Genomic DNA, 25,795 nt, shown 5'->3' with positions numbered 1-25,795 from the left:
TGGACACCATAAATGGGCTTCAATCATTGTACCCATGTCGGGAATCGAACCCGGGTCTTCGGCGTGACGAGCGAACGCTTTAACCACTAGGCTACCCGACCGCCTCGGCCCCAAGCTGAAACTGAGACCCCGGATGTTGCGAGTGTCTCATTATAGTCAGAATGCACCTGCATACATTTCTACACTGACGGGTGCCTGCTGCAAACATTCCTACACTCCTACAGGTGTCTGCTGTCAGTATTGTTTCCTATATTCTCACCTCTTTAAAAGACTCATCGCAATCTACACGGAGTGGGTCGAGCTCAAAACGCTTTTCAATCGTTGTCATTCTATACTGTTTTCCTTTTCACCTAACACATCTTGTGACTGTGTAATCGGTTGTAAACTCTTTTCCAACGACAGTGAAAGAAATCAGTTTAAGCAGGAATAATTCGATAAAGCTTCAGCAAGATGGTTTGAATCATTTTATATAGCAGGTGCAATTAATAGGTCTTTACTAGACGAGGAATTGCGATTAGATAATTGATATTATACATTATCACAATAATGATATCCAATAATCAGGTGTTGATATTCAATTTGAGAGGAATGGTTTCTTTGGATGAATTGAGTCATGGATATACATCAAATGCAATCGTGTTTAGTATTGAATTTTATACAGTAGTATTACTCTTCGCTTGTGAGATCAAACATTATGTGGTATGAGCGTCGCTAGAAATTTCTCGTCTTAAAGCTTGGTCGCAGAGTACATGGAAGGGCATGTTATGGCAATAATGAAATACGACAGATTAAAAAACGCCTTTGAACATCCTAACGTTCAATATCATTCCTGATACTATTTCCGTGTGGCTCACATGTTACATGATAGTATGTATGATTAACCCTTTCGGTGTAAACTTAAAATGCGAATGCCGTTTCGCCCCGATTTTATTTCTAGGTATGTCAGCTCGTGAGATTTACCAAAGTGATATACGTCTGAGACCTATATTACTTCGGCTTTCCTGCAAAATTAAGCTGACACGCCGTGATATAACTGGAATACTAATCAAAGCGGTGTTATACCCAACTGACCCGCTGATTCTCTTAAAATGTATTTATCAGTTCCATACACCATTCAGTACATTCAAATCCCTGAAACCACTGAATCATAAAACTCGAGCAAGTCCGGTCGGTTACTGTTGTTATTTTAATACATACCCGTTTATGGTTTTTGGTTGTCAGGAGTAACAAAATATATTGTCGAAATATTTGAATGTTCTTCACAGTAGGTAATGATAACTGGGGAAATTAAAAGAGAAACCCAACGTGTTATGAAATTGTGTTGTAAATGTACTTGGTAAACTAGGGGCATAAACATTTTAACGATATTAATGACTCCAACGGCACTCAAATTCATCCTGGCACAGAGCGACCAGTAAATAAGGAATCCTAGAAGCTGAACAGGATCCGAAAACGGCTTTGGTAGCCATGGTGTCGTTATGAATATTTACGTCCAAATATATGTGCATGTATCAAGTTTCAAGATTAATGAATCTCTGTAACCTTTTCAACACTTCCTTAACAATGCAAGCAGTTAACAGGAGGTTAATTGTCCAAACCTGGGTCATCTACAGTCAAATATACCGTTGTATATGTGCTTTCGTTGAGTTTAAGAATATTCCAGTCATTTCACGACGCGACGGGTTAGCTTGAAGTTGAAGTAAGGACAAAATGACAGAGGCAAATGCAACTCTTGTGAACGAACCCACGAGAACAGGTATGTTACTAGAGACCATGCATGCATCGAGGAGAACCTGTGATTTGAACACACGCCTATCGGATGCTGGTGGAACTGCTTGACTTACTTTATGAGATAAGCATCTAGCGTTGTGCTTGACCGGACTTAATTACGGACTCCCCGGTGACAATTCCCTCAGACCACTGTCGCGTTAAATACTTAACCTTTTTTATGTTCGTGGTGATTATTAAGATAGCTTTATCCTTTCGGCTGCAAATTGTAACGACCAACATTCAGTAAACTACGGTTATAACGAACTCAAAGGGACCGCTAATTTTAGTTCGTTAAAACCGTAGTTCGTTATATGTATATATACAACAAATATACGGCAAATGTCCGGGACCAACAAATAAGTTCGTTATATCTGTCAGTTCGTTATAAGCGTGTTCGTTACAAACGTATTTTACTGTACTTCAATCTTGATATTCCTAAGCACTAAGTTTGTCTTCTATGAATGAAACTGAAACAATACTGCGTTTGATGCAGGTGAAATATTGGATCAGTTTTAAATGTTGACGAGATACATGAAAGCGAGGCGAGGGAGAAAGGGTTAATGAAGACCACCAGCTCAGCCTATAAAATTACAGATCCATCTATCCGATCTGAATCTACCCGACAACTTCCCAGCTTGTGTATATGTAATTACATAGACTGGTCGATCTTCTCATCTTGTCTCTTCAACTGACGGAGTGAAGACGTGGGTTCTGCAAGGATGACTTCTTCCGCCGTTGTTATTTTCGTCAGCGCCGTATTTCTTTGTGTCGTGTTTGGAGATATTGAAACACAGGCTCTTCCCGGACATGGCGAATTTGTAAAGCGAGTCCGAAGGCAAACAGGTAAACAAAATACAACCATCACTGGGTTCAGCGCAGCGGAAAAACAAAACATTGTGGACAAACATAACGAATATAGAAGAATTCCCAATGCGGCGGATATGCTTCTGATGGTAAGAGTTCATAATGAAATGTATCAGTACTTACTTACTTATATAAGTAAGACGTGTCTTTCTTTATTATGTTTGTGTTTGTTTATCATAAGACTTGCACCGTGTGATCACAACTCATTGTGTAAACAAGAGAGACGTGTCGAGATGCCCCAATACGTCCATGTGAAAAGGACAGCATAAAACGCTGATCGATAAAGGGATAAATCAATGATTTTTTGATAGGATATCCATAAACCTTATTGAATTCACTTGGAAGGGTAAGAACCGTATTATTGGATTTCACTGTGGATAAGTTTAGATATGTTCCGGGTTTCGCATACACCTGGTGTCATCACTGATTTTCAGTGATCTATTCATATCATTTTCACCGCTATTTTACCCTTTACGCATTATGGAATCTGTTTCGACAGATAACCGAGACTGATTATTCTCTGATGTAGACGTTTTATATTTTACGGTTACCATTTAATTTGAATATGCAACGAAAACTCGTCATCTTGAGAGCGATGGAACACTAAATACTATATCGAGGACGAGACAAAACGTAATGACATGTATAATAACATATTGCCCATAAATACGAATATATGTTGTCATATGAAGTTGCTTCGATATATCGCCTTGAAGAAGTGAGCGAGTATTGTTTTACGCCGCGTTTAGCAATAGTCCAGTAATATCACGGCGGGGGACACCAGACATGGGCATTTACGTTGTGCCCATGTGGGGAATCGAACCCGGACCTTGAGCATGACGAGCAAACGCTTTAACCACTAGGCTGCCCCACCGCCCCCATAATGATGTTCGATGGAATGATATTCCCTATAAATTCCTAAAGCCAAGTGCATGACATGTTCACACAATACGCTATATAATTCCGTACTGTTTCTTCAATTATAAGCAAATGGTAGACTATATAACATTTCATTTACTGTTCCTGTGTCGTCAAACCCAACTGGCTCACTCACTAAAAAAGACACCCTCAAACCACTTTTGCTCTATTATCAATAACTTCTTCAAAACGTTTATAAATCAACTTTTATTCACTGCACTACGTGTGATTATATCGACATAATGGATTCTTTTAGTGTGTCCATAACGATATATTTAGGAAATAAACATAACGTGTTTGCAAGGTAGAGCTATGTTACCTGTCGGGAACCGAACGCCCAACGTTAGATACAAAATGTTAGATTTTGCACGTTTTGCCGAGCACGTCACTATTATGACGTCACGTCACTTATTGTAAGGCAGTAAATATGTAAGTTATCGATAGAAATGCGCCAAATTTCAAGCTCTCTCTGGTCCCTTTCACTTATTCTCTTAGTCTACATCTATCTTGTTATCCGCCCAAAATGTATCCACACACATAATTTGTATAGTGTAGTAACCACAATTTTAAATGACTACCGATAATCACTGATAAATAGTAACTTTGCAAAAATATCCGTTTCCGCAGTGATGCAGCCGTCAAATCGGTTATTTGAATGAGAGGTGGTTAGTGTGATTTGATACCTCTCACTGACCAATCAACATCGATTAATTTCCACATTCATGGTAGATCACACATCAAGTTCTCTGTCTGGGAAAGGCTGTATGAATTTCATGTAGAGCAGTCACCGCTTCAAAGTGACTGTTCACTTTTGTCACCTTTTGGTATCTACCTCAAAGCATGTCCTATGAGTCAAAGCGTCATCTTGTACAGTAAACTACGGTTATAACGAACTCAAAGGGACTACTATTTTTATTTCGTTATAACCGTAGTTCGTTATAAGCATATATACAGCATAACTACAGTAAATAGGCGGGACTAAAAAGTTAGTTCGTTATATCCGTCAGTTCGTTATAAGCGTGTTCGTTATAACCGTAGTTTACTGTATTATGATTCCCTAGCGATAAGTAAACACTTTACAGCTTGGCTTTGTGCACATAGGAACAATAAATGTTTCACGACAAAGGTAAGGCAATTTTGTGAATATGTGATACAGACGTTAATTGGCGATAACTCCAAACAGGTGCAATTATGTGAGACGTTTAAAATCTACAGTGGTATCACTGACATTCCCGGCATTTATTATGCGTAAATATTTACGCAGGTGGTTAAAAAGTCCACTTGAGCAGATTTTAAAACATCGTCTTGTAAACCATGTCCCAGTGTTGATCATAAAAGTTTGGTTGACAACCACACAAGGGTGGATTTCTTCTTTCAAAATCAGGCTATATGTTGAAAAGTACTTGCTTGCCTTAGATTGTTATCCTTTTAATTCTTACTTCATGTGTACACCCTGAATTTATTGCTTATAGTAATTGTCGCTCTCAATTCAGTCGTATACTCACACTCAAGGATTTTATGATCGTGAGGACGCGTCACAATGAATAGTTTTTATTTCATATCATCAATTGCAAAGGACCGCGTGTGGTTAATCGAAATTGCGTGCATTTCAGCTGTGAACGTTAAATACTACACCCATATTATTAAAGAGGCTGTACGCCCGTGTTCTGGTACGACCTGTGAGTCTAAAATTGTAATAATTGCCAGGTAGAAATGTAAAACGTCAACGCGAGAATACCCAAGTCTCGATAATCAGCCGAAACAGATTCCATTGGTGGTAAAAGGCAAAATATTGCTGAAATATTTTGAATAGTTCACTCAAAATCTGTGATGACGCCAAGTGTTCGCAAAAAGGGTAAACATGTGTCCAGCTCTACGGTAGCACCCGCCACTCACACATTTTGCATAAAAGTATTTGCATATTTCTGTTAAATTGATAGGTCATCATATTTGAGTCAGCAAACAAAACAGGTTTAACGACTGGAAACATTCTCGCTTGGACTGCCAATTTGCAAAAGTATAGGTCCCTTTAACAACGCAAGGTTTCCACTGGTAAACAGCTCAATTATGTCGAAGTTAGCATCAGTTAGCTTGAGGTTATGTATACAGGACAGTCACGTCGGCATGTCTTTCGGATAAGCCAAGACACCGTAATGGACTCCCAGCAACCTCTGCTGTCCATAAGAGGCGAAAACTGGATCGGGTGGTCAGGCCCTGACTTGTTTGATGCATCACATCACGTGGATCGATGCTCATGATGTCATTAACTGGATTGTCTGGCCCAGATTCGACTTACAAACCGCTGTCGTATTGCTTGCTGAGTGCGGCGTTAAACAACAAACAAATGGTATCTTAGACAGGCAGTCGGGCCACGATTAACCCTTGCTTACTGTTCTTCTTAGATATTGGCAACTGCTGGTGTTGGATTGATAGGAGCAGGGTGGCTAGTTCTCGTGGGTCCCCTGTATACGGGTATCAGGGGGTGTAGGGCCCCCTGTGTTTGCGAGTACCCGGAGCGACCATTTATTTTGACGCTCGCTATTGCTAATTGTCGGTTGATCGGCCTCCAGTGTTGACGTGGGATTGACTCCCCATTTTGCAGACACCCCAGTTTGCAGGCAGCTTACACAAACAAAAGACTAGATTGAATGCACTGTACTTTACTACCTTCATACCTTTTCCTTGAAATGGTATCACCCACAGATCCCCACTTTGCAGACATAAGTCAAGCAAATAAAATAATGAAACATGAGTTTCTCCATATTTTTATTTTCATTCAAATATTCATTATTCATAATTCAATATTATTTTCGCTTTTATTCTGGATTATCTTCTCAGTAACTCAGACCGCCTCCGTGGTCTAATGGTAGAGCGTCCGCCCGGAGAGCGGAATGTCCGAGGTTCGATCCCCAGCCGCGTCATACCAAAAGACGTTAAAAGATGGTACTTGTTGTTACCCTGTCTGACGCTCGGCATTAAGGGGCTAAAACAACGACTGGTCGGCTCGGAGTCAGATTACTGTGTCTGAGTGGGGTATTCATGTTAAACTGAGGCATGGTATCTCAGTGGGCTAGCACTATAAATCGGCATCAGTCCGGTCTAGTACAAGCAGCCACACACACACACACACACACACACACACACACACAACACACACACACAACACACACACACACACACGTGCATGCATGCACGTCGCTATATAAGTGCAATAATCTTGGACGCGACGTTAAACCCCATTTCACCTCACCTCAGTAACTCATGGTTGGAGTTATTGTTACAATGATATGTGTTTGTATCATGTACATGAAGCTTTTTTCATATTATATTTTTGCTCTAATTACATATTAGTGCTACTGATGGTTGATGCGTAGTCAAACAAGCGTCATCCGAAGATGACACATACCCCCGACCCCAGACATTCAAAAGAACAAATCATCTGACTGCGACTTTTAGTCCAACTTGATGAGAGCGTTTCTATCAAATTATTATCAAGAATTGTTATTGAGCTGTCAAAACAGTACCATGGAATTGGGAATCGGATCTTTGTATTTCTATGTCAGGTACACACCAATATGAACAGAGTCAAAGTCAAACTTGACAATATGGTCTTTGTGTATGCAACGTTTCAAGAAGGAGTATCTATAAGTTTTAGAGATATGGTCCGGAAAAAAACACACCATTATCAACAGTCAAGCTCAAACTTGTTTCCATCGAAACAGGATTACTATATTTTTCGAAATTTATAAATTGCAGAAGACACCACTTCAGCCTCTGATTAATACATGTACCAAGTTTGGCTGAAATATTTTGAATAGGTTTTAGTTCTGCTTCGGAAACGACACATACCTCTGTTTCAGCTAAATCTGAATTGTTTCCATGGAAACAGGGGAAAATTAAATTTTGAAAAAATACGAAATAGAAAACGGAACCACATCAGCCCATGGTTAATACATGTATCAAGTTTTGGATGAATTTCTTTTCACGGTTTTCAAGTTATGCCCCTGAAACGAAATACGGAGAGACAGATCATATGATGACTATATCGCCCCGCCGTATATGCGGGGGTATACTGAAAGGAAACTTGAAACAGTCATCTCACGCCTCAGACTCACGATAAGCACTATGACTAGATATGCCCATCTTGCGTCCAACCTGAATCCATTGGTCACTTGTCACTGGAATGTCAAGACCATGCCCCAGCCCTGGTCAGTTAAGACAAGAATGGCAGTTAGATCTGTCGTAGATATCCTAAAGCCAAGAGGTGCAATAGCGAAGGCCAAACTAACTCTGTATTTCTGAAAGATCGTCAGCTACTCCAACGTTTATACACAGAGCGGCCAAAGAAATTCTATCATATTCTATCAATTTCTAAAAATCAAAATCAAATCATATCAATGCGAAAATATAAATCTTATAAATACAAAAATAGAATTTTTTTCAATACTAAATTCTTCTTTGTAAAACAATCTAAAAAGATCAAATCTATATCGTGCGCGGTAAAACCGCCAGTCCCATCCCGACATGGGTAGAATGTGTGAAGCCCATTTCTGGTGTCCCTGTGATATTGCTGGAATATTGCTAAAAGCGGCGTAAAACCAAACTCACTCACTCTGAATTGTATCTGTTCGTGTGCTGCCCTAACTGCGTGTAACATTTCACAACAGCAGTAGAGGAGAGTTCATGCATGTGTCATGCCTGCATTATATATCAGTAAATCAAGATCCGTAATGAATTATAGGCACACAAGTGTAACATCTTGTAATACTGTTGTGGTTTTGAAACTGGTCATGCGTATTTGTACGCAGTATTAAAGCCATGGGGTAATGGTGATTTGTTGTGCGTATTTTACGCAAATACGCAGCTGATCAGGAGCTTTGTTGATATATCTGATGTCAGTGGCACTCATTATACCAAACTGTACCGATTCCAATGAAATCCTCCCAATTAGCGAGTCATGGAAATTGAGTAAACGTACTGTGTATACATGAAAATATTACCAACAATGTCCGGTTTAAATTTACCGCAACGTCCGGTTTATCGGGGTTTGCACTGACGGTGTTTCAAAGTATATCTTACAACTTGATGTCATGATAAAGCATTACGAAACATAACCTTCTCAAATACGCCCAGCACTTTACTTCAAAATACAGTCAAGTCTCGTTAATCCGACACTCGTTAATCCAACAATCGGTTTTATCCGACACTAACGATGGGGACCGATTAAATCAGTGCTATTTAGACCCGCTTATTCGACAGTCTCGCACTCCGTCTCCGACTCACCTCATTTGCAACGAATTACCGAAATCACTCATTAATCAGTCTCGTTCATCCGACAGAGTGATATTTCACTCTCTGTCCCCAATCAAAATTACTTTTTTAAATCCCTTTTAGAAGTCATAAAATATGTAATTAATAGGCGTAACCTATTGGGAGCGTGCATCGAAGTGCATTGGGTACTATTTTAATCAAAGGGTACCTCTCTTAATCTTGGCCTCCCACTGGTTTTATGTTCTTCAAAGTGTACAGTCACATACATATGTGTATCGGAATCAGTTCCACTGTGACACACATTCAAGTCACTGTATATACAATGTACACGTTCAATGCGTCTAGCCATGAAGCTTAATGTAGTAGCCTGCTCTGTCTCGTTCCACAGAATAGCGCCAGGTGCATCCATGCAGGCGATATTCTCATGGCGTCTCAGGGTTCGTCAGGTCACACAATATACTCAATGTAATCTCATACAAAGTCACCATGTTATTACACGTCATGTGGTTTAACGCTCGGGTGACCCCGGGGTCTCAGGCGCCGCATTTCGCTGTTGAATCCCTTGGGCGTGCCACAACCTATAATCGTAGGTTCGAATCTCAGATTCGATCTGGTTATGTGTCTAGGTTTGTCAGCACCATGCCCGTACTCGTGGGGTTCACCGAAGTGGTAAACGTATGAGACCTGCATCACTTCGGGCTGGCCTGTCACATTGTACCGTCATGTTCTCGTGTAACTGGAAGACACTTCGAACAGGGTTTAATGAAAACTCTCTTACTCACTTATGCACTTGTGACCAATCAGGCCTTATGTATCGAGGATTTTTAAAATCGCGTTGTCATTCTGCACGGAGGGAATAGAGGTTTTAATCGACGTTTTCATTGTTAACCCATCTCGCACCTTTCATGATTGGTTTGGTGACGTCATATCATTTCATGAACCAAATTTACTCATTACTTCTGCTTATTCTTTTTTGGCTTACGTACCATCAGTGTTATATCACACCATTATACACTCTGTTATGTTCAGGCTGAATAATATGATAAATTTAATACCGTATACGCACTTTTACTATACTACCAAGGGTAAATAAAGTCTTAGTTTTGTGTGAATTCTCACCCAAAGTTTACTTACATCTGCACGCCGTGATATAACTGGAATAATGTTAAAAGCGGCGTTAAACCCAACCCACTGTGTTCATGAACCTGTCCATAATCTGTACAAGAAATTGACAATATTGAAATGCAAATTTGAAAGGGGAATGATTCTCACAAAATGTTGAAACTGAATGTGAAATTAGGTCTTGTCGGTACAGGTGTAGTTGAAAGTGGATAATCGATGTTCCACAAAGAATTCGTAAAGCTGAGACTATCGTAATAATATGGTTCAGTATGACAGTTACGGTCGTCCACGAAATGCGTCATTTTTCTAAAAAAACACCCTAACAGCCCGTGATATAATACTGTTTAAAGTAGCGTTAAACCCACCTCCATATGACGTTAGACAGTGTGTAGCACAACGGACAAACTCGGTCTTCAGTTTCAACAGGCTTTTAATAATAACATGGACTAATTGCATACGCTAGTATTACGAACACTTCACAAGGGCGTGGCAGAGACTGTGAGAGAGGCTATGGGCTGTTTCGGGCGTGACCAGGTTTGACTAGAGCTTGTCCCAGTATGCTGGCCTTCTGAGCGTTGACTTGGTGGTTAGCTGCTGGCCGTTAGCTCGTGTTGTTATGCTGTTCTTCTGGACTGCTCTGTCGGTCTGGTCCTGGTCAGTGTACAGCGCCCTTCTCTGCCTCTCTGCCGTCTGTACTGACGATGCTGTATATATAGGGGTTTTCTCAGCTGATTAGCTGAGACTCTGTCACAGCATAATTGGCCATCAAGTTCTCAGAGTGTCACAACAAGCCTCCAGCTCAATCAACCGTTATAACTACTAGTCGCAAATGAGCCATTAGTGACCCTCAAATCTTTAGGGGGGTCATTAAATACCAGAACGCACAGAGGGTGTCTTCTTGAATATTAACATGGATCAGTAACTGTTTCCCTTCGATGGTCACAATAAGCCCACCTGTCTACACAGCCTCTGCCATACTGAATAGTGTTACATTCGCCCTTTTCTTAATGAGAAATTTTCAACCTAAAATTTCTGAAAATAGTTATGACCATCCATAGATACATGAATACATCAAAATATATATACAATCCACAACAATCCGTTGTCCATTTCATTAGCATATAGTTAATACGTATACATATATAAGTTCACAAAATACAACATGTGCTGAAAACAGGATACAGTTTATCTTTGTACACAAAGAACTGAAGTGCAAAACACCAGCACAATGTCAGATCGTCTTTCCTGCGTTGTGTATATTTCTTTTCTTTTCCACAGTCAACTTGTAAAGTGCTGTAGTATGGTGCTCTGACCATATGCGACGACAACACTTCATGTAGTTTTCTGCTGTCCGTATTCCCGTCAACGTGCGTTAGTCGAACTCACGATGCCCTCGGGTACCCGCATCCAGCGTCGGGTAGATGCTCCGTATGGCGGGAGTTGGTCGAACTTCTGCTGGATCGGAGTCCCTTTGTGTCAAGAGGGGCGCAGAGGGTAGGTTTCCTCTGTAGGCGCGACCTGCGCTCCCAGTGTCAACTGGCGCCATCTCAAACTCGGTTGTAGCCAAGACATTCCTCTTACTCACTTCTCGCTTGGCTAGCCAGGGTCTAATAAATCTTACATACAAGAAAATCCCCACCAGAATTCCCACTACAGTTAAGGTCATTCCCAAGAAATATTTCCAATCTGAGGTCTCCTCATCTGGTATCATGGCCTGTAAATCATTAAGCTGATCTATAAGATGATTCATGGGGATATTCTCGATACTCTTGAGTTTATCAGGTAACTTAGTCAAGTTCAGTTTTATAGCAGTTTTCATGAAAGGTTTCCAAAGCAACATGTTTGAAACATTCGGGGTATGGACTAACTTCAGAAAATTATCTTCCAACTCGTACTGGCTTTCATTATGATAATAAGGAAGTAAAGTCAAATGATCATTAGATGCTGAACATGATGCGTTCAGTTTAATTATTGATAACGGAGGTAAGACCACTATGGTATATGAAAACTTATCCGTATCACACACCACTGCAAGATCCAATCTTTTATTGGTTGTCAATACCCAGCGTCCCGCAGTAAGATATTCTGCCCTAGGCAATATAGCATTTGGTTGGACTTCGGTGTGACATGTCCGTCGGACCTTTGTCTCATCTTTCATAAACAGAGCAATTACACATAGTTGGCTAAGATTGATTGGGTAGATCGGGCTCTGGATATGGCAATAGCCCGTAAGGGGTTTTGTACATATCTGAACTTCTGAAGGTTTCAGCAATGCATATTTCGTACGTTGTGCATTGACCGCGATTACCTCTGTTTCTAACCGATATTTTGCTACCATATTATTTATGGTGTTTGATCCTGTATTTATATGATTCATGACTAGAGGTACCGGCAAATTATGAGCCTGGTATATTCCGTATTCACCATTAACATCCAAAAGTGGAATCGTCGTGATTACTAATATTTTATCATCAAATAGGACGGTGGTACAAAGTAAAGTCTTATAGAAACCCCATAAATTGTCTACCGGATTACTTGCTAACCGGAATCTAATAGGGAGGTGAGTTTCAATGTCCTTTAATAGAGCCAACAACTGGCTTGGTGTTATGGTGCTGGGTGACAGATGACCCAAAGCCAACATATTCATTTGCAGCTGGAGGTGTTCTAAATAGGACAAAAAGGTTTGTACCATGCTTCGAATATTTTCGATTACTAATTCCACTTGCAAATAGGTCTTTGTTGCCCATTCTAACTTTGCTATTTGATTGCTCAATGTAGTGGAAACATTAGCAATTTCTTGTCCCACTATATCCAGATCGTCAATGACTTCATTAATGGCATGTCGATTCTCTGATACTTGAAATCTTGTAGCATTAATAATAGAGAGCCCTTCTTGAATGACATGCGCCATACCTGCTTGATTCTCTGCAAGCCTTCGTACATTTTGTTTAATCGAACTTAGGTCAGCGTCAGACACAGTGCCAAATAAGAAACTCAAGGCACTACCGATAAACGGCAATAGCGAACGCTTGGGTCGTGTGCGCAACCTACCATATTCTAAAAAATTGTCTGCTAGGCTATTTAAAGTTGTATTCAATCTTGTTATTTCTTCGTCTAATTTGATGTACATGCTTAAGATGCCTGTTGATTTGTCGGAGTGGTAGCGGCTTAAGAACTGTCTAACCATCATTGCGACTTGCTCAATATTATACCTACACTTCCCAATAAACTGATTATATGGGTCTAAATCAATAACGAAGGTTACTAGCCATTTAGACCTAGTCGTGGTAATATCATTCAGTTTTTGAAATACAATGTTTTCGTACATAATCGAACCCTGTGCTAGCCCCAGGAGGAAGAGTAAACCCAGAGGAAACATGTTCTCTCTGAAACATAAGAGTAATTAATCGTATACACTGGTTCTACTCCCAAACCATATAAAACTATAATAAACCAGCCATTGCCTGGAGCAACTGTTTCACCTTTTTACCTTTGTAGGAATGTGCGTTTTCAGTAGAGACCCTAGTTCGTTTTAGTTCAGTGGATTCTATCAACATGTCTCCTTGTTGCTATCCGCAACTTCACTTTCCACAACTGAATCTGTCGCTATCCGCAACTTCAATTTCCACAACTGGACCTGTCGCTATCCGCAACTTCACTTTCCATAACTGAATCTGTCGCTATCCGCAACTTCAATTTCCACTACCGAACCTGTCGCTATCCGCAACTTCACTTTCCACAACTGAACCTGTCGCTATCTGCAACTTCATTTGGATGAGTGCCCTAACTGGTCTGCTAGTGTCACTTGGTTTGTCTCAGGCACATTCTCTAGCCTTCCTACTGCACACCCTCTCCTTAACCTAAACGTTTTGTTTGTAGTGTTCACAATCATGATTGGTACGTTCCTATCTTTATTCATCCGTGCTAATGAGTTAGTGATCATTAGTCCGGGTTCACTTGACAAGTAGCCAGTACCTACAGCTGCCACTTGGTAAAGAGCAGTGTCAGAAAAATGTGGCCCTTGCTTAACTTTTGCCCTGCATAGACTTCTACTCTGAGGCTTTACTATGGTGTCCCCAGCCAGGCGAATAATGGAGGCAATGTGCAAGTCTTCTTCCAAAGGTACATAGGTCTTTCCTATCCTTAAGCTACCGAGGTCGTAGTAGAGCCTGACACCATTTTGTTTCAGCCAATCCCTCCCCAAAATGATGTTCCTATTCATGTTGCTTACAACATAAAATTGATGACTTAACGTCACACCTCTCATCTTAAACGTTATGTTTACAAAACCGTCTACTTCTAAGTCATTCCCGTTGACAGATTGCAGTGAAACCTTTTTCTTACCTAATTCATAGAGTCCTTTTAGCTTATGAAAAACCCTTCTATGGATAATGGAAACTTCAGCTCCAGAATCAATTAAACATCTGTATTGTTGTTTTCCTATCTTAACTGTACATGAACTTGGGCTACCAGCTAAATTTATACTATATTTTGTCCCCTCCTCCTCCTTCCCAGCGGTTTCATTATGGGAAGGAGTCTTCAGTTTAAACCTTTGTTACGTTGCCCCCTGTGTGCTCCATAGTTCACCCCATAATTCCTGGTTCTGTTTGGACAATCCCTTTTGAAATGACCTGGTTGATTGCACACCCAACACAGCATGGCCGGCGGTCTACCGGGAGTCCCCCCCCCTATCATTTGTAACTGCGTTGACGCTGGGCCTATTACTTGACCTAGTCCTTTCGTCGAAACTACAGTCCCTTGCTCTGTGACCGGTTCGGTTGCACTTAAAGCATTTAGCCTTTGGACGATAATGATCGACCTCCATAGGCTCTTCCCTACTTTGGTCATACATTGATCTGCTTCCCTTTCCTAGTCTCAGGTTAAATCTAGCACGTAGGTTCTGTTCATGCGTAGCGCCTGTCACAGCTGTGGCGAGGTTTGGTGGATTTTCTCTCATCACTTTCATTTTTAAGTAATCATAGGCCAAACCATCTATAAAAAATCCAACTAATTGGCGTTCTATCGCGGCAGCATTCCCGTCCCTGCCTAAACCTGTATATGCCTCTTCGGCAAGATTCAGCAGCCGTTCTGCGAACAGCTGCACACTTTCGCCATATTTTTGCTTGACTGCCCTCAACAACATGAACGCATGTTGTGGGTCTGTTATTTCCGCAAATCTCCTGGTTAGTTCATGCTTTAAATCCTGCCATGTTGCTGGATCATGATCCTGTAAATACCTATGAATAAAATCACTTACTGCCCCTGAACTTGACTGATAGGCCACCAGTTTTATTTTATCTTGATCGGCGTTTGTTAGTACTGCATATTTTTCTATGCTTTTTATCCATTCCTTAAATTTGGTAGGTTCCCCCTCAAAAGTTTTAATAACCTGCGCTATTCCCTGTGCTCCTAATGTGTCGAAAGATTCGCTAATTGTCCTGTTATTTGTCCTGCTATCCCTGTCAAAAATTCTCCCAATTCCTGGCCAGCCATCACGAAAAAATGAAATAGAAGAAATCCGAGCTACTTACCCAAGTTGGTCTGAGCGTCAATCTTCACTTGTCCCAGGCTGTTTCTTTGTTTTGACAGGGATCCGGGTCACGGCACCAAAGAAGAACCCTCTCGTGCTCTATGTAGCACAACGGACAAACTCGGTCTTCAGTTTCAACAGGCTTTTAATAATAACATGGACTAATTGCATACGCTAGTATTACGAACACTTCACAAGGGCGTGGCAGAGACTGTGAGAGAGGCTATGGGCTGTTTCGGGCGTGACCAGGTTTGACTAGAGCTTGTCCCAGTATGCTGGCCTTCTGAGCGTTGACTTGGTGGTTAGCTGCTGGCCGTTAGCTCGTGTTGTTATGCTGTTCTTCTGGACTGCTCTGTCGGTCTGGTCCTGGTCAGTGTACAGCGCCCTTCTCTGCCTCTCTGCCGTCTGTACTGACGATGCTGTATATATAGGGGTTTTCTCAGCTGATTAGCTGAGACTCTGTCACAGCATAATTGGCCATCAAGTTCTCAGAGTGTCACAACAAGCCTCCAGCTCAATCAACCGTTATAACTACTAGTCGCAAATGAGCCATTAGTGACCCTCAAATCTTTAGGGGGGTCATTAAATACCAGAACGCACAGAGGGTGTCTTCTTGAATATTAACATGGATCAGTAACTGTTTCCCTTCGATGGTCACAATAAGCCCACCTGTCTACACAGCCTCTGCCATACTGAATAGTGTTACAAGTGACAACGCATAGATAGACGTGGGTATCAAAGAGCATTGTATGTGAATGATTAGACTAAAATCTAGTCTCTGAAATGAACATATCGTACATAAAAAAACAGTTGTTCAGTTATCTTAATAAAAATTTAATAAAAAGGAGCCCAGTGACTCTCTTCATTTTCAGATACTGCAGTGATGTAGACTTGCCAAACATTATAGACTTGCATGGGCTGTATTTGATATATATTTGTATCAGGGTCTGTAAGACAGACTAGTGAATGATGTACTTGAAAATATACTTTTAGAACCAGTTCTAGCCAGGACCTTCAAATGGGCAATTACAATCAGTACATTAGAGTACTGTAGCATGTCTCCCAAGCGGCGCTATGGTTTAGTGTATAAGCACTTTACATGTAATACCCATTTCCCACGCCCAGATCTATCTACAAAAGGCTACAACACTTATATGGGTGTATATTTCCACAATGGGCAAACAGTGTATACCTCATGAAACCTTTCCACACTGGAAGGACGTTTCCAGTAGGATGTCAACATTTACATTCGATTTTTATGACGTAAAAAATCAGTAGTTTTGGAATAGGTAATTCAGGTTGCAGGACGATTTTGCTATATACTACGACTAGTTGATGGACCCCTACATGTTTTAGTACATTGTGCGAAGGGATTTAAAATGTAGTCCGTGGTTGTTATTCCCATCTTATTAAATGTGTTGGGTAACTCATCTTGCACTGTGGATGGGGGCGTGGGAATCTCTGTCAGAAGTACTCAAGTATGTGTGTCACTTTATACCTTTGTGGAAATAAATTGTTAGACCAAATAGCAAGTAAGCCAATACACACATGGTTAACCATGCACTCCTTTTGGAGACCAGCTTTTCGCTACATTGACTAACAATCGTCACCAAATTAGTATCCTTTCCATCTCCTAAAAAAGACCTTGTCAACACAAGCATGACGATATACAGGTAAGGTATCGCATTCCAGTCCATTTAAAGACATATTTCTTTGCGCAAACAATTTCTTAACATATAATTTCAAGTCCAATGTTCACACACAATGGTCTTTGGTTAGCTTAAAATATCTTTAAATTTCCACCTAAGAGGGGGGCACGGGTGGCCCAGTCGTCTAAGGCGCCGTGATTCGCTGTGCAAAGTTGCGTCCCTTGGGCACGCCAGAAACCTATGATTGTGGGTTCAAATCCCGGTTCGCCCCGATTATGTTTCTAGGTTTGTCAGCACCATACCCATGCTCGTGGGTTTCACCGAAGTGGTAAACGTCTGAGACCTGCCTCACTTCGGGCTTTCCTCCCACATGAAGCTGACACGCCGCGATATAACTGGAATACTGTTAAAAGCGGCGTTAAACCAAACTCACTCACTCACTCAACCCAAGAGTATCAAATACACTAAATTAACTCCTGACTCCAGGCCTGGAGCAATCACAGCAAAGGCACCGCTATTCGCTGAACGGAGTTGGGTCCCTTAGCCATGCCCGGATCCAATGATCGTGGATTCACCCTGATTATGATCCTTGGTTTGTCAGCACCATCTCCTTGGCCAGTGGGTTTACGAAAAGATATACAACCTGCATGACTGTGGGACTTCCTCCGGCAATAAGCTGCCACGCTGTGATATATAATCCAATACTGCTCAAGATGACCCGTACCATTCACCTGGCGTATGTGTCACTGTACTCTTTTCATCCAAAAGTCGAGCAAACGTTTCATAGCAGATAATTCTTTTCAGAATAGTTCCAGATCACGCATCCAGATGATGAAATATTCGGGTCCTTATGCTATATAACTATCTTATATGTCCATTACTGCCAAGTCGGCAGTTTTAATAATGGTCTAGACGACCTGGCACTCTTCACTGTTCGGCCTGTTAGTTTCACACATTGTACACACACACAGTTGATATTCATCACAGCACGACGCCACGTGAAAGATGATGGCTAAACCTGATGAACTCGGCTTTGACAGGATTTAACAAAGAACCGAACAAAATAATATCTAGATAAGATAACCGTAAATAATTATCTCAATTATTTATAAACTATAATCTTTTCCCCGTGGGAGAGGTTCAAAAGTCGCATTTGAACCGTATGGAATACATGGTTGACACAACACGCTCTGATGTTGTTAATTTTACGCTCGGGTTATGAATCTGACCTGTGTTGCGTTTACGTCCATTGTAGGGCGTAATTGTGGACTTGTATGGTCACTTGTGGGTCCATTGGGATCTGACGTGTTCAAGATACGTTCACCTTGTAAACATTGTGAGTGCAAATAGATGTACACGGTTAACCAATACCGTCACAAATACGACAAATGTCTGTCAGCCACACTGGAAGGGTTTCTCCTGTATGAACTATTACCTTCCATCAAAATATATACTGATAAAGTATCTTGGCGTGTTGCTTGGCCATACTATGCTTTTCTATGTGCGGCAGTATTGACTATAGTATATAGAGTGAGTGAGTAAGTGAGTAAGTGAGTATGGTTTTACGCCGCTTTTAGCAATATTCCAGCAATATCATTGGGGGGGGGGGGGGGGGGGGGGGGCTCAATGGGCTTCACACATTGCACCCATGTCGGGAATCGAACCCGGGTCTTCGGCGTGACGAGCGAACGCTTTAACCACAAGGCTGCCCGACCGCCCCTATAGTATATACATGACATAAACAGATTCTCAAACGTGTGTGTGTGTGTTATTTTTTTAGTGCTCAGGAAGCCATGCTTGTCGTACGGTGCGACTTCATGGATCGGGTGGTGACTTGGTTCGTTGTGTATCATCGTTCCCCGACGGCATGGATTGTCGCTCTTAATATCTCAAACTTAATTGTTCAATCACTGGTTTGTCAGGTCGATACTCGATAATTTACAAGAAGAGGTCAATCTACCAGAGAATCAGAACGGCCTGTATGAGGTCTATCTGCCTGAGAACGACTTGGTACGGGGTGTATCTGCCTACGAACGATTTACTAAAATGTAGTGATGAACGATTTGTTAAAGGGTGTGATGGACAATCTTCTAAGAGGTGTTGATGAACGATTTGCTAAGATGTGGTGATGAACGATTTGCTAAGAGGTGGTGATGAGCGATTTGCTAAGGAGGGTGATGAGCGATTTGCTAAGAGGTGGTGATGAACGATTTCCTAAGAGGTTTTGATGAACGATCCTCTAAGATGTTGTGATGAACGATTTTCTAAGAGGTGGTGATGAGCGATTTGCTCAGAGGTGGTGATGAACGATCTGCTGAAAGGTTGTGACGAACGATCTGCTAAGGGGAGGTGATGAGCGATTTGCTAAGAGGTGGTGATCAGCGATCTGCTAAGAAGTTGTGATGAACGATTTGCTAAGAGGTTGTGATGAACGATTTGCTAAGAGGTTGTGATGAACCATTTGCTAAGAGGTTGTGATGAACGATCTGCTATAGGGAGTGATAAGACAGAAAGACTAGTCTTCATTCCCATGCAGACAGGATACTGTCAGACTTGCACGAATATCACAGCAAGGAAGTGTGGAAGACAATAATAGAATAAAGCCATTGAATGTCTGTGATCTGTATTCTCAAGATCATGTTCTATGTGTAATTGAGTAACCGCACCCCGATCGCTTTACATCCTACAATCAACAGAGACTTCCATTTGTGTATTGTATTTTCTCTCTGCAGTCCTGGGACAACGAACTGGAGGCTCTAGCACAGGGCTGGGCGGCCCAATGTAAATTCGCCCACAACCCGAGCAGAACAATTGCGTCATCAACCAGTCAAATCGGCGAAAACTTAAGCATCAGGTCTCGTACGTCTCATACACTATCAATTTGGAAGGAACGCCATTTTAACTCACATTTATGTCTAATGTGCTTGCTTAGAGAAAAAGGCCAAATCCGCTTTTTGTGAAGCTGACGTCAGATATCATAGTCATGTATATCTGAAAAAACATTTTAAGCGTGTAAACAAATTCAAGTTCATCATTACATGACTCAGCGCTCAGTTGGACATGACTTTTTTTGTAAGGGGGTTATATTTCATTCGATAAATATTATCCTTCTTCAATCGGTATACAGTATTTATTAGCATTAATGATTGTTGCTAAACACAGTTTTTTCTATATTCTGTTTCAATCACTCGTGTCTATTTATGAATCACATATTGACCAGGGGCACGGGTGGCCCAGTCGTCAAAGGCGCCGCGATTCGTTGTGCAGAGTTTCGTCCCTTGGGCACGCCAGAAACCTATGATTGTGGGTTCAAATCCCGGTTCGCCCCGATTATGCTTCTAGGTTTGTCAGCACCATACCCGTGCTCGTGGGTTTCACCTTAGTGGTAAACGTCTGAGACCTGCATCACTTGGGTCTTTCCTCCTACATTGACTGTAATACTGTTCAAGTCGGTGTTAAACCGTACTCACTCACACATAATGACCAATGTCGTGCTGAATTGTTGTATATATCATCCCTCAGCATCTTACAACGAGGTTTTGTCAGTGACAAGCTGGTATAACGAGGTATCTGACTACACCTACAGTTCCCACACCTGCAGTGGAACCTGCGGCCATTACACACAGGTAAATTACTACAGCAAATGTGTCAAGTAGTCGGCACCAACAAAGGTGGTCATTACACACAGGTAATATACTACAGCAAATATGTCGAGTAGTCAGCACCAACAAAGGTGGTGATTTCACACAGGTAAATTTAACAGCGAATATGTCGAATAGTCAGCACCAACAAAGGTGGTGATTCAACACAGGTAAATTTAACAGCGAATAAAGTCGGCAACGGCAAATACTGTCTTATCCAGTAGTAAAAGTTTTTGTTCTTTTTCAAGTAAATCGCAAATATTAACTTGTTAACGAACGCCCTGTATATTTAATCTTGGCTGATATACCAATAATGACATGATACAAATGAAGGGGAGAACGTTTGTATTTTAGTTTGTTTTTGTTGGTTTTTATAAGGATTTTGGTGAGTTTTGTTGGGTATTTTCTTTTGGGGAGTTTGAGGGGTTATGTTGTGGTGAAACAAACTGATTTAAATATATGATTTAATATATGGAGTAAGCACTTCACAGGATCTTCATTGGCTTGTTTCCACTCGATGTAAACTTGCAGGTGATATGGGCGAGCAGTCACAAGATCGGGTGTGGGATCAAGTTCTGCAGCACCATAGAAGGATCGACAATCACGAACGGATACGTCGTCATCTGCAACTACCTTCCGGCGTGAGTAAAACATTCACAACACCTTTCTTACACAGGTGAACTTAGTAAATACAGTAAAGTACGGTTATAACGAACTCGAAGGGACCACTGATTTTAGTTCGATATAACCGTAGCTCGTTATAAGCATATGTACAGCATATATGGCCGGGACGAAAAATATGTTCGTTATATCCGTCAGTTCGTTATAAGCGTGTTCGTTATAAACGTTGTTTACTGTACTGGCATAAGATGTTAAATGTATAACATCAGCGCTCAGCGTAATGACGACAAACCTCTCTTGAGTGAATCCAAGTCAGTAGATGCTTCGTTCTGAAAATCACCTTGTGGGGTCTCCGGGTCAAAACATGACCCAGTACGTCTTGCTTCGTTCTGAAACCATGGGCTTGGTGGCATTGCGAGTAAAACACATCACCAAATTCACAGTTAAAACCGAATGCATTCGGGATTGAGGATCAGGACCATTTTTTTTATTTCGAAGCCTTTTGTAAAATGTCTTATGATAGGTCTTTAATATCTGTTTGAATCATTACGAAAAACGTGATACCATCGCATTGTGAGTGTATTGCGTGCGTGGCATTTTACACCATAGTCTGTACCGTTGCTCGCAATCATGTGTTTAGTCACCGGACTTTTTGACCCGTGAAGATCCGGGTTAGAATAGGTCTTCAGCAACCATTGCTTGCCGTAAAAGGTGACTATGCCTGTCGTAAGAGGCGACTAACGGGATCGGGTGATCAGGCTCGCTGACTTGGTTGATGCATGTCATCGAACCCGATTGCATGGATCGATGCTTATGATATTCATCGCTGAATTGTATGGTCTGGACTCGATTATTTACAGACTGCCGTCATATAGCTGGAATATTGCTGAGTGCGGCGTTAAACAACAAACAAACAAACCGGACGTTTTTGGTTTGGCCTGGATCATTAACAAGCCGGTGAGATATGCCTGGAATAGTTTGGCTGGGCAATTTTCACCCACTCCGAAACCTCGACAACAACGATTCTAATTCTGATTGCCATCCCAGAGGTTCTGACACTACTTATCAATGCTCATTGTATCTTTCAGTGGGAACTACAGAGGTGTAAAGCCGTACAAGGCGGGGGCGTCGTGTAGCCAGTGCCCGGCAGATCGGCAAACGTGTGAAAACAAACTATGCAGTGAGTAGCTTTCATGAACCAATCGAGCCTATGGTCAGAGCGTCCGTTAGTCACACCGGAGTCCCGGGCTCGATTCCCAGTAGTACGTTGTGTGAAGCGTATTAGCGGGTTCCCAAGAATCCATGTGGCTAGAATATCGCTATTAACGCGCAGGTCAAAATTCACTCACTCAAACATTCACCCATTCAAACATGTCTTCAGTACACAAAGACACTATGGTTGCACAAGCTATGGCTCTATTCCTGTGAAAGGTAGAATGAAACTGTATTTGGAATGAATTTTTAACCTTCATAAACTGTCTAGTATCACACGTCATATTGTGAATAATTTATTTTCAGTTAGGTTGGACGAGTCCATTATAATATGAATTTAGTTGTTGTTGTTTAACGCCTCACTCAGCAATATTCCAGTTTTATGGTGGCGGTCTGTATATAATCGAGTCCTCACCTAGACAACACAGTGATTGATATCATGAGCATCGATCACGCAATTTGGAAACGATGACATGCATCAGCCAAGTCAGTTTGACCACCCGAACCCATTAGTCGCCTCTTACGAGAAGCATTGGTCTCTGAAGACCTATTCTAACCCCGATCTTTACGGGCCCTTTGTAATAAGAGTAAAACGCATTTTCATTTTCTCACAGCGGACTTGTTAAGCGAATGGAGTGTTTTTATACCGCAGAAAACAATATATCAAGTATTATTTAGTGCAATCGAGGCAAACCTGTGTTTGTGTGACAGTGTTAGGGAGTTGACAAGACATCAAGTCATAAGGGCTCGGACGAGTCCAAATTTACTAACCGGGTACCCACCCCTCTATTACCCGACCCTACCCGGGTACCCGCAGTAGGTCTCAAGAGATAGGTACAACATGTCCGATTTGGAAACGCGTGACCGTACTCCTGTCAAAATGAATTTAAATACAGGTATAAAATGACCTGGTCATGCATACACTGAATTTGACTGAAGTTTTATCTTTATTCAAACATATAAAGTCAGAAGGAATGAGTGCATAGTCGGAAAGAAATGTGAACATTTGTCACTTATAGTGTAACCATAGAGTTCCAGATAATTTTTGCTATTAAACAATATAATGACGTGACTAACCACGGGTCCAGGTAGCCCCATGGGTACCCGGGTCCTACTCAGTACCCACCCGACCCGAATACCCGAGTTACCCGTCCCAGCCCTACAAATCATCATAGTTATATATGTATAAACAACCAGTCGATGCTATCATGCACCGGGTTACACCCATAATGTACTAATTTAGTAACATCTCTTGACCAAAGTGCTTCTCTTTCACCAGGTGCGGGAAGCGGCGGCAGCGGAAACACAGCTACGACTACCGCACGTCCGAATGCCGCGACTACGACTCCTAAACCTGCCACCACGACCAAGAGTGGCGCCACTGTCTGGACTATAACTAGTCCTATTTTGGTTCTAACTGTTGTCTGTGGCAACCTACTGCAAACAGCTTGACCTCGTACTGGTCAGCAATTATGTAGGTTACAGTTATGAAAACTAACTTCACATCCAAAGACTAACAATCGCAACCCACGCAAACGAGAAAGAATGAAATTTGTTCGTGATATTATAGACAAATGAACGAGACCAATATCAGATATATAGTAAAGATGGAATAGTAATTATACTAACAATAGAGCATGAACATTATATATATATATTATTTTGCGGACCTGGGTCATGCTTTTGCAGAACAAAGACCTTCCACGCATACACATATTGTGTTCACATTTGTACATAAAAGCGACAAAACCTTTTCCATCACACGGTATCATATGCACGATGCCGACTACATCACAAGTATGTGTTTATGAATCACTATCAAGTAGTGATGACACCAGGTGTTCGTGACCAGAGTAGGTGCTGATGGAAAAGTTTCATTTTCATATTATATTTTGCATTTTAAAACCTCGTTTTTGTGAGCAAAGAAAGTATTAGGACGAGCGAACAATTTGACCTTTTTATCAAAACCTTCACAAAACGTTGACAAAATACATTGCTAATCGGAATTATTTATAAGAAGAAAACATAAGTTTTGATTAACAGGGTTGTAGCATGCAGATATTAGAGGTAAAACACACAAGATTAGATTTAATGTGACTAAACTGTTATATTACACTTGTATGCAACACATAAATTTTAAAATATTTTTTTAATACCACACATCGTGTTAACTGACAATTGACATGTGCACAGAAAACGTAATCCACGTGGTAAAGATCAAATATGATTTTGACAGATGTTTGTAATCGTCTTCATTGAAGTTAATGTACAATAAAGTTTATTTGTGTTAATACAACTCATATGTTATCAGTGTATATGGATCGGCATTTATATAAGTTTACATAATGTTAACCTTGTCATTAAAACCCGTCGAAGCATTACTCAAGAGGATATATACACGCTACCTATTCGCAAGGTGAATGATTGACGAAGCAAATGAATTATCACAAGCAAACCGGTCCATACTGTCCATAACATTTAGTTATATACGCCCATACTCCATACTGTGACATAGCAGATATACACGTCCATACTGTGACATAGCAGATATATACACGTTCACACTGTGACATAGCAGATATACACGTCCATACTGTCACATAGCAGATATACACGTCCATATTGTCAAAAAGCAGATACACACGTTCGTACTGTGACATAAGAGATATACACGTCCATACTGTCACATAGCAGATATACACGTCCATATTGTCACATAGCAGATATACACGTCCATATTGTCACATAGCAGATATATACGTCCATACTGTGACATAGTAGATATACACGTCCATACTGTGACATAGCAGATATACACGTCCATATTGTCACATAGCAGATATACACGTCCATATTGTCACATAGCAGATATACACGTCCATACTGTCACATAGCAGATATATACGTCCATACTGTGACATAGCAGATATACACGTCCATACTGTCACATAGCAGATATACACGTCCATACTGTGACATAGCAGATATACACGTCCATATGTCACATAGCAGATATACACGTCCATATTGTCACATAGCAAATATACACGTCCATACTGTGACATAGCAGATATACACGTCCATATTGTCACATAGCAGATATACACGTCTATACTGTGACATAGCAGATATACACGTCCATATTGTGACATAGCAGATAAACACGTCCATACTGTGGCATAGCAGATATACACGTC

The 25,795-nt window shown here is 41.1% G+C and overlaps 2 protein-coding genes across 3 annotated transcripts; one reads left to right on the top strand and one right to left on the bottom strand.

The window, feature by feature from the left end:
- The first annotated feature begins 2,390 nt into the window (after positions 1 to 2,390).
- On the top strand, positions 2,391 to 24,889 carry LOC124132677 (GLIPR1-like protein 1). The gene is made up of 6 exons (XM_046496772.2): positions 2,391 to 2,723; positions 19,857 to 19,983; positions 20,647 to 20,750; positions 21,297 to 21,406; positions 22,475 to 22,566; positions 23,878 to 24,889. Exons 1-6 carry the CDS (start codon positions 2,490 to 2,492, stop codon positions 24,048 to 24,050), a joined length of 840 nt encoding a protein of 279 aa, XP_046352728.2. The 5' UTR covers positions 2,391 to 2,489; the 3' UTR covers positions 24,051 to 24,889.
- Positions 10,358 to 16,172, bottom strand: LOC124145615. 2 transcript variants are annotated; one of them, XM_048397513.1, is made up of 2 exons: positions 15,335 to 16,172; positions 10,358 to 14,809 (listed from the first exon to the last, which is right to left on the bottom strand). In XM_048397513.1, exon 2 carries the CDS (start codon positions 13,322 to 13,324, stop codon positions 11,318 to 11,320), a length of 2,007 nt encoding a protein of 668 aa, XP_048253470.1. In that variant the 5' UTR covers positions 13,325 to 14,809; positions 15,335 to 16,172; the 3' UTR covers positions 10,358 to 11,317. The 2 variants fall into 2 exon arrangements, with proteins under 2 accessions (XP_048253470.1, XP_046371411.2); XM_046515455.2 differs by having other exon boundaries at positions 10,358 to 13,331; positions 15,477 to 16,172.
- Positions 24,890 to 25,795: the final 906 nt, after the last annotated feature.

This window comes from Haliotis rufescens, unplaced genomic scaffold (genome assembly GCF_023055435.1).
Source record: "Haliotis rufescens isolate VD_foot unplaced genomic scaffold, xgHalRufe1.0.p SCAF_17, whole genome shotgun sequence".
NCBI lineage: Eukaryota > Metazoa > Mollusca > Gastropoda > Lepetellida > Haliotidae > Haliotis > Haliotis rufescens.
This window is presented reverse-complemented; position numbering and strand designations above follow the sequence as displayed.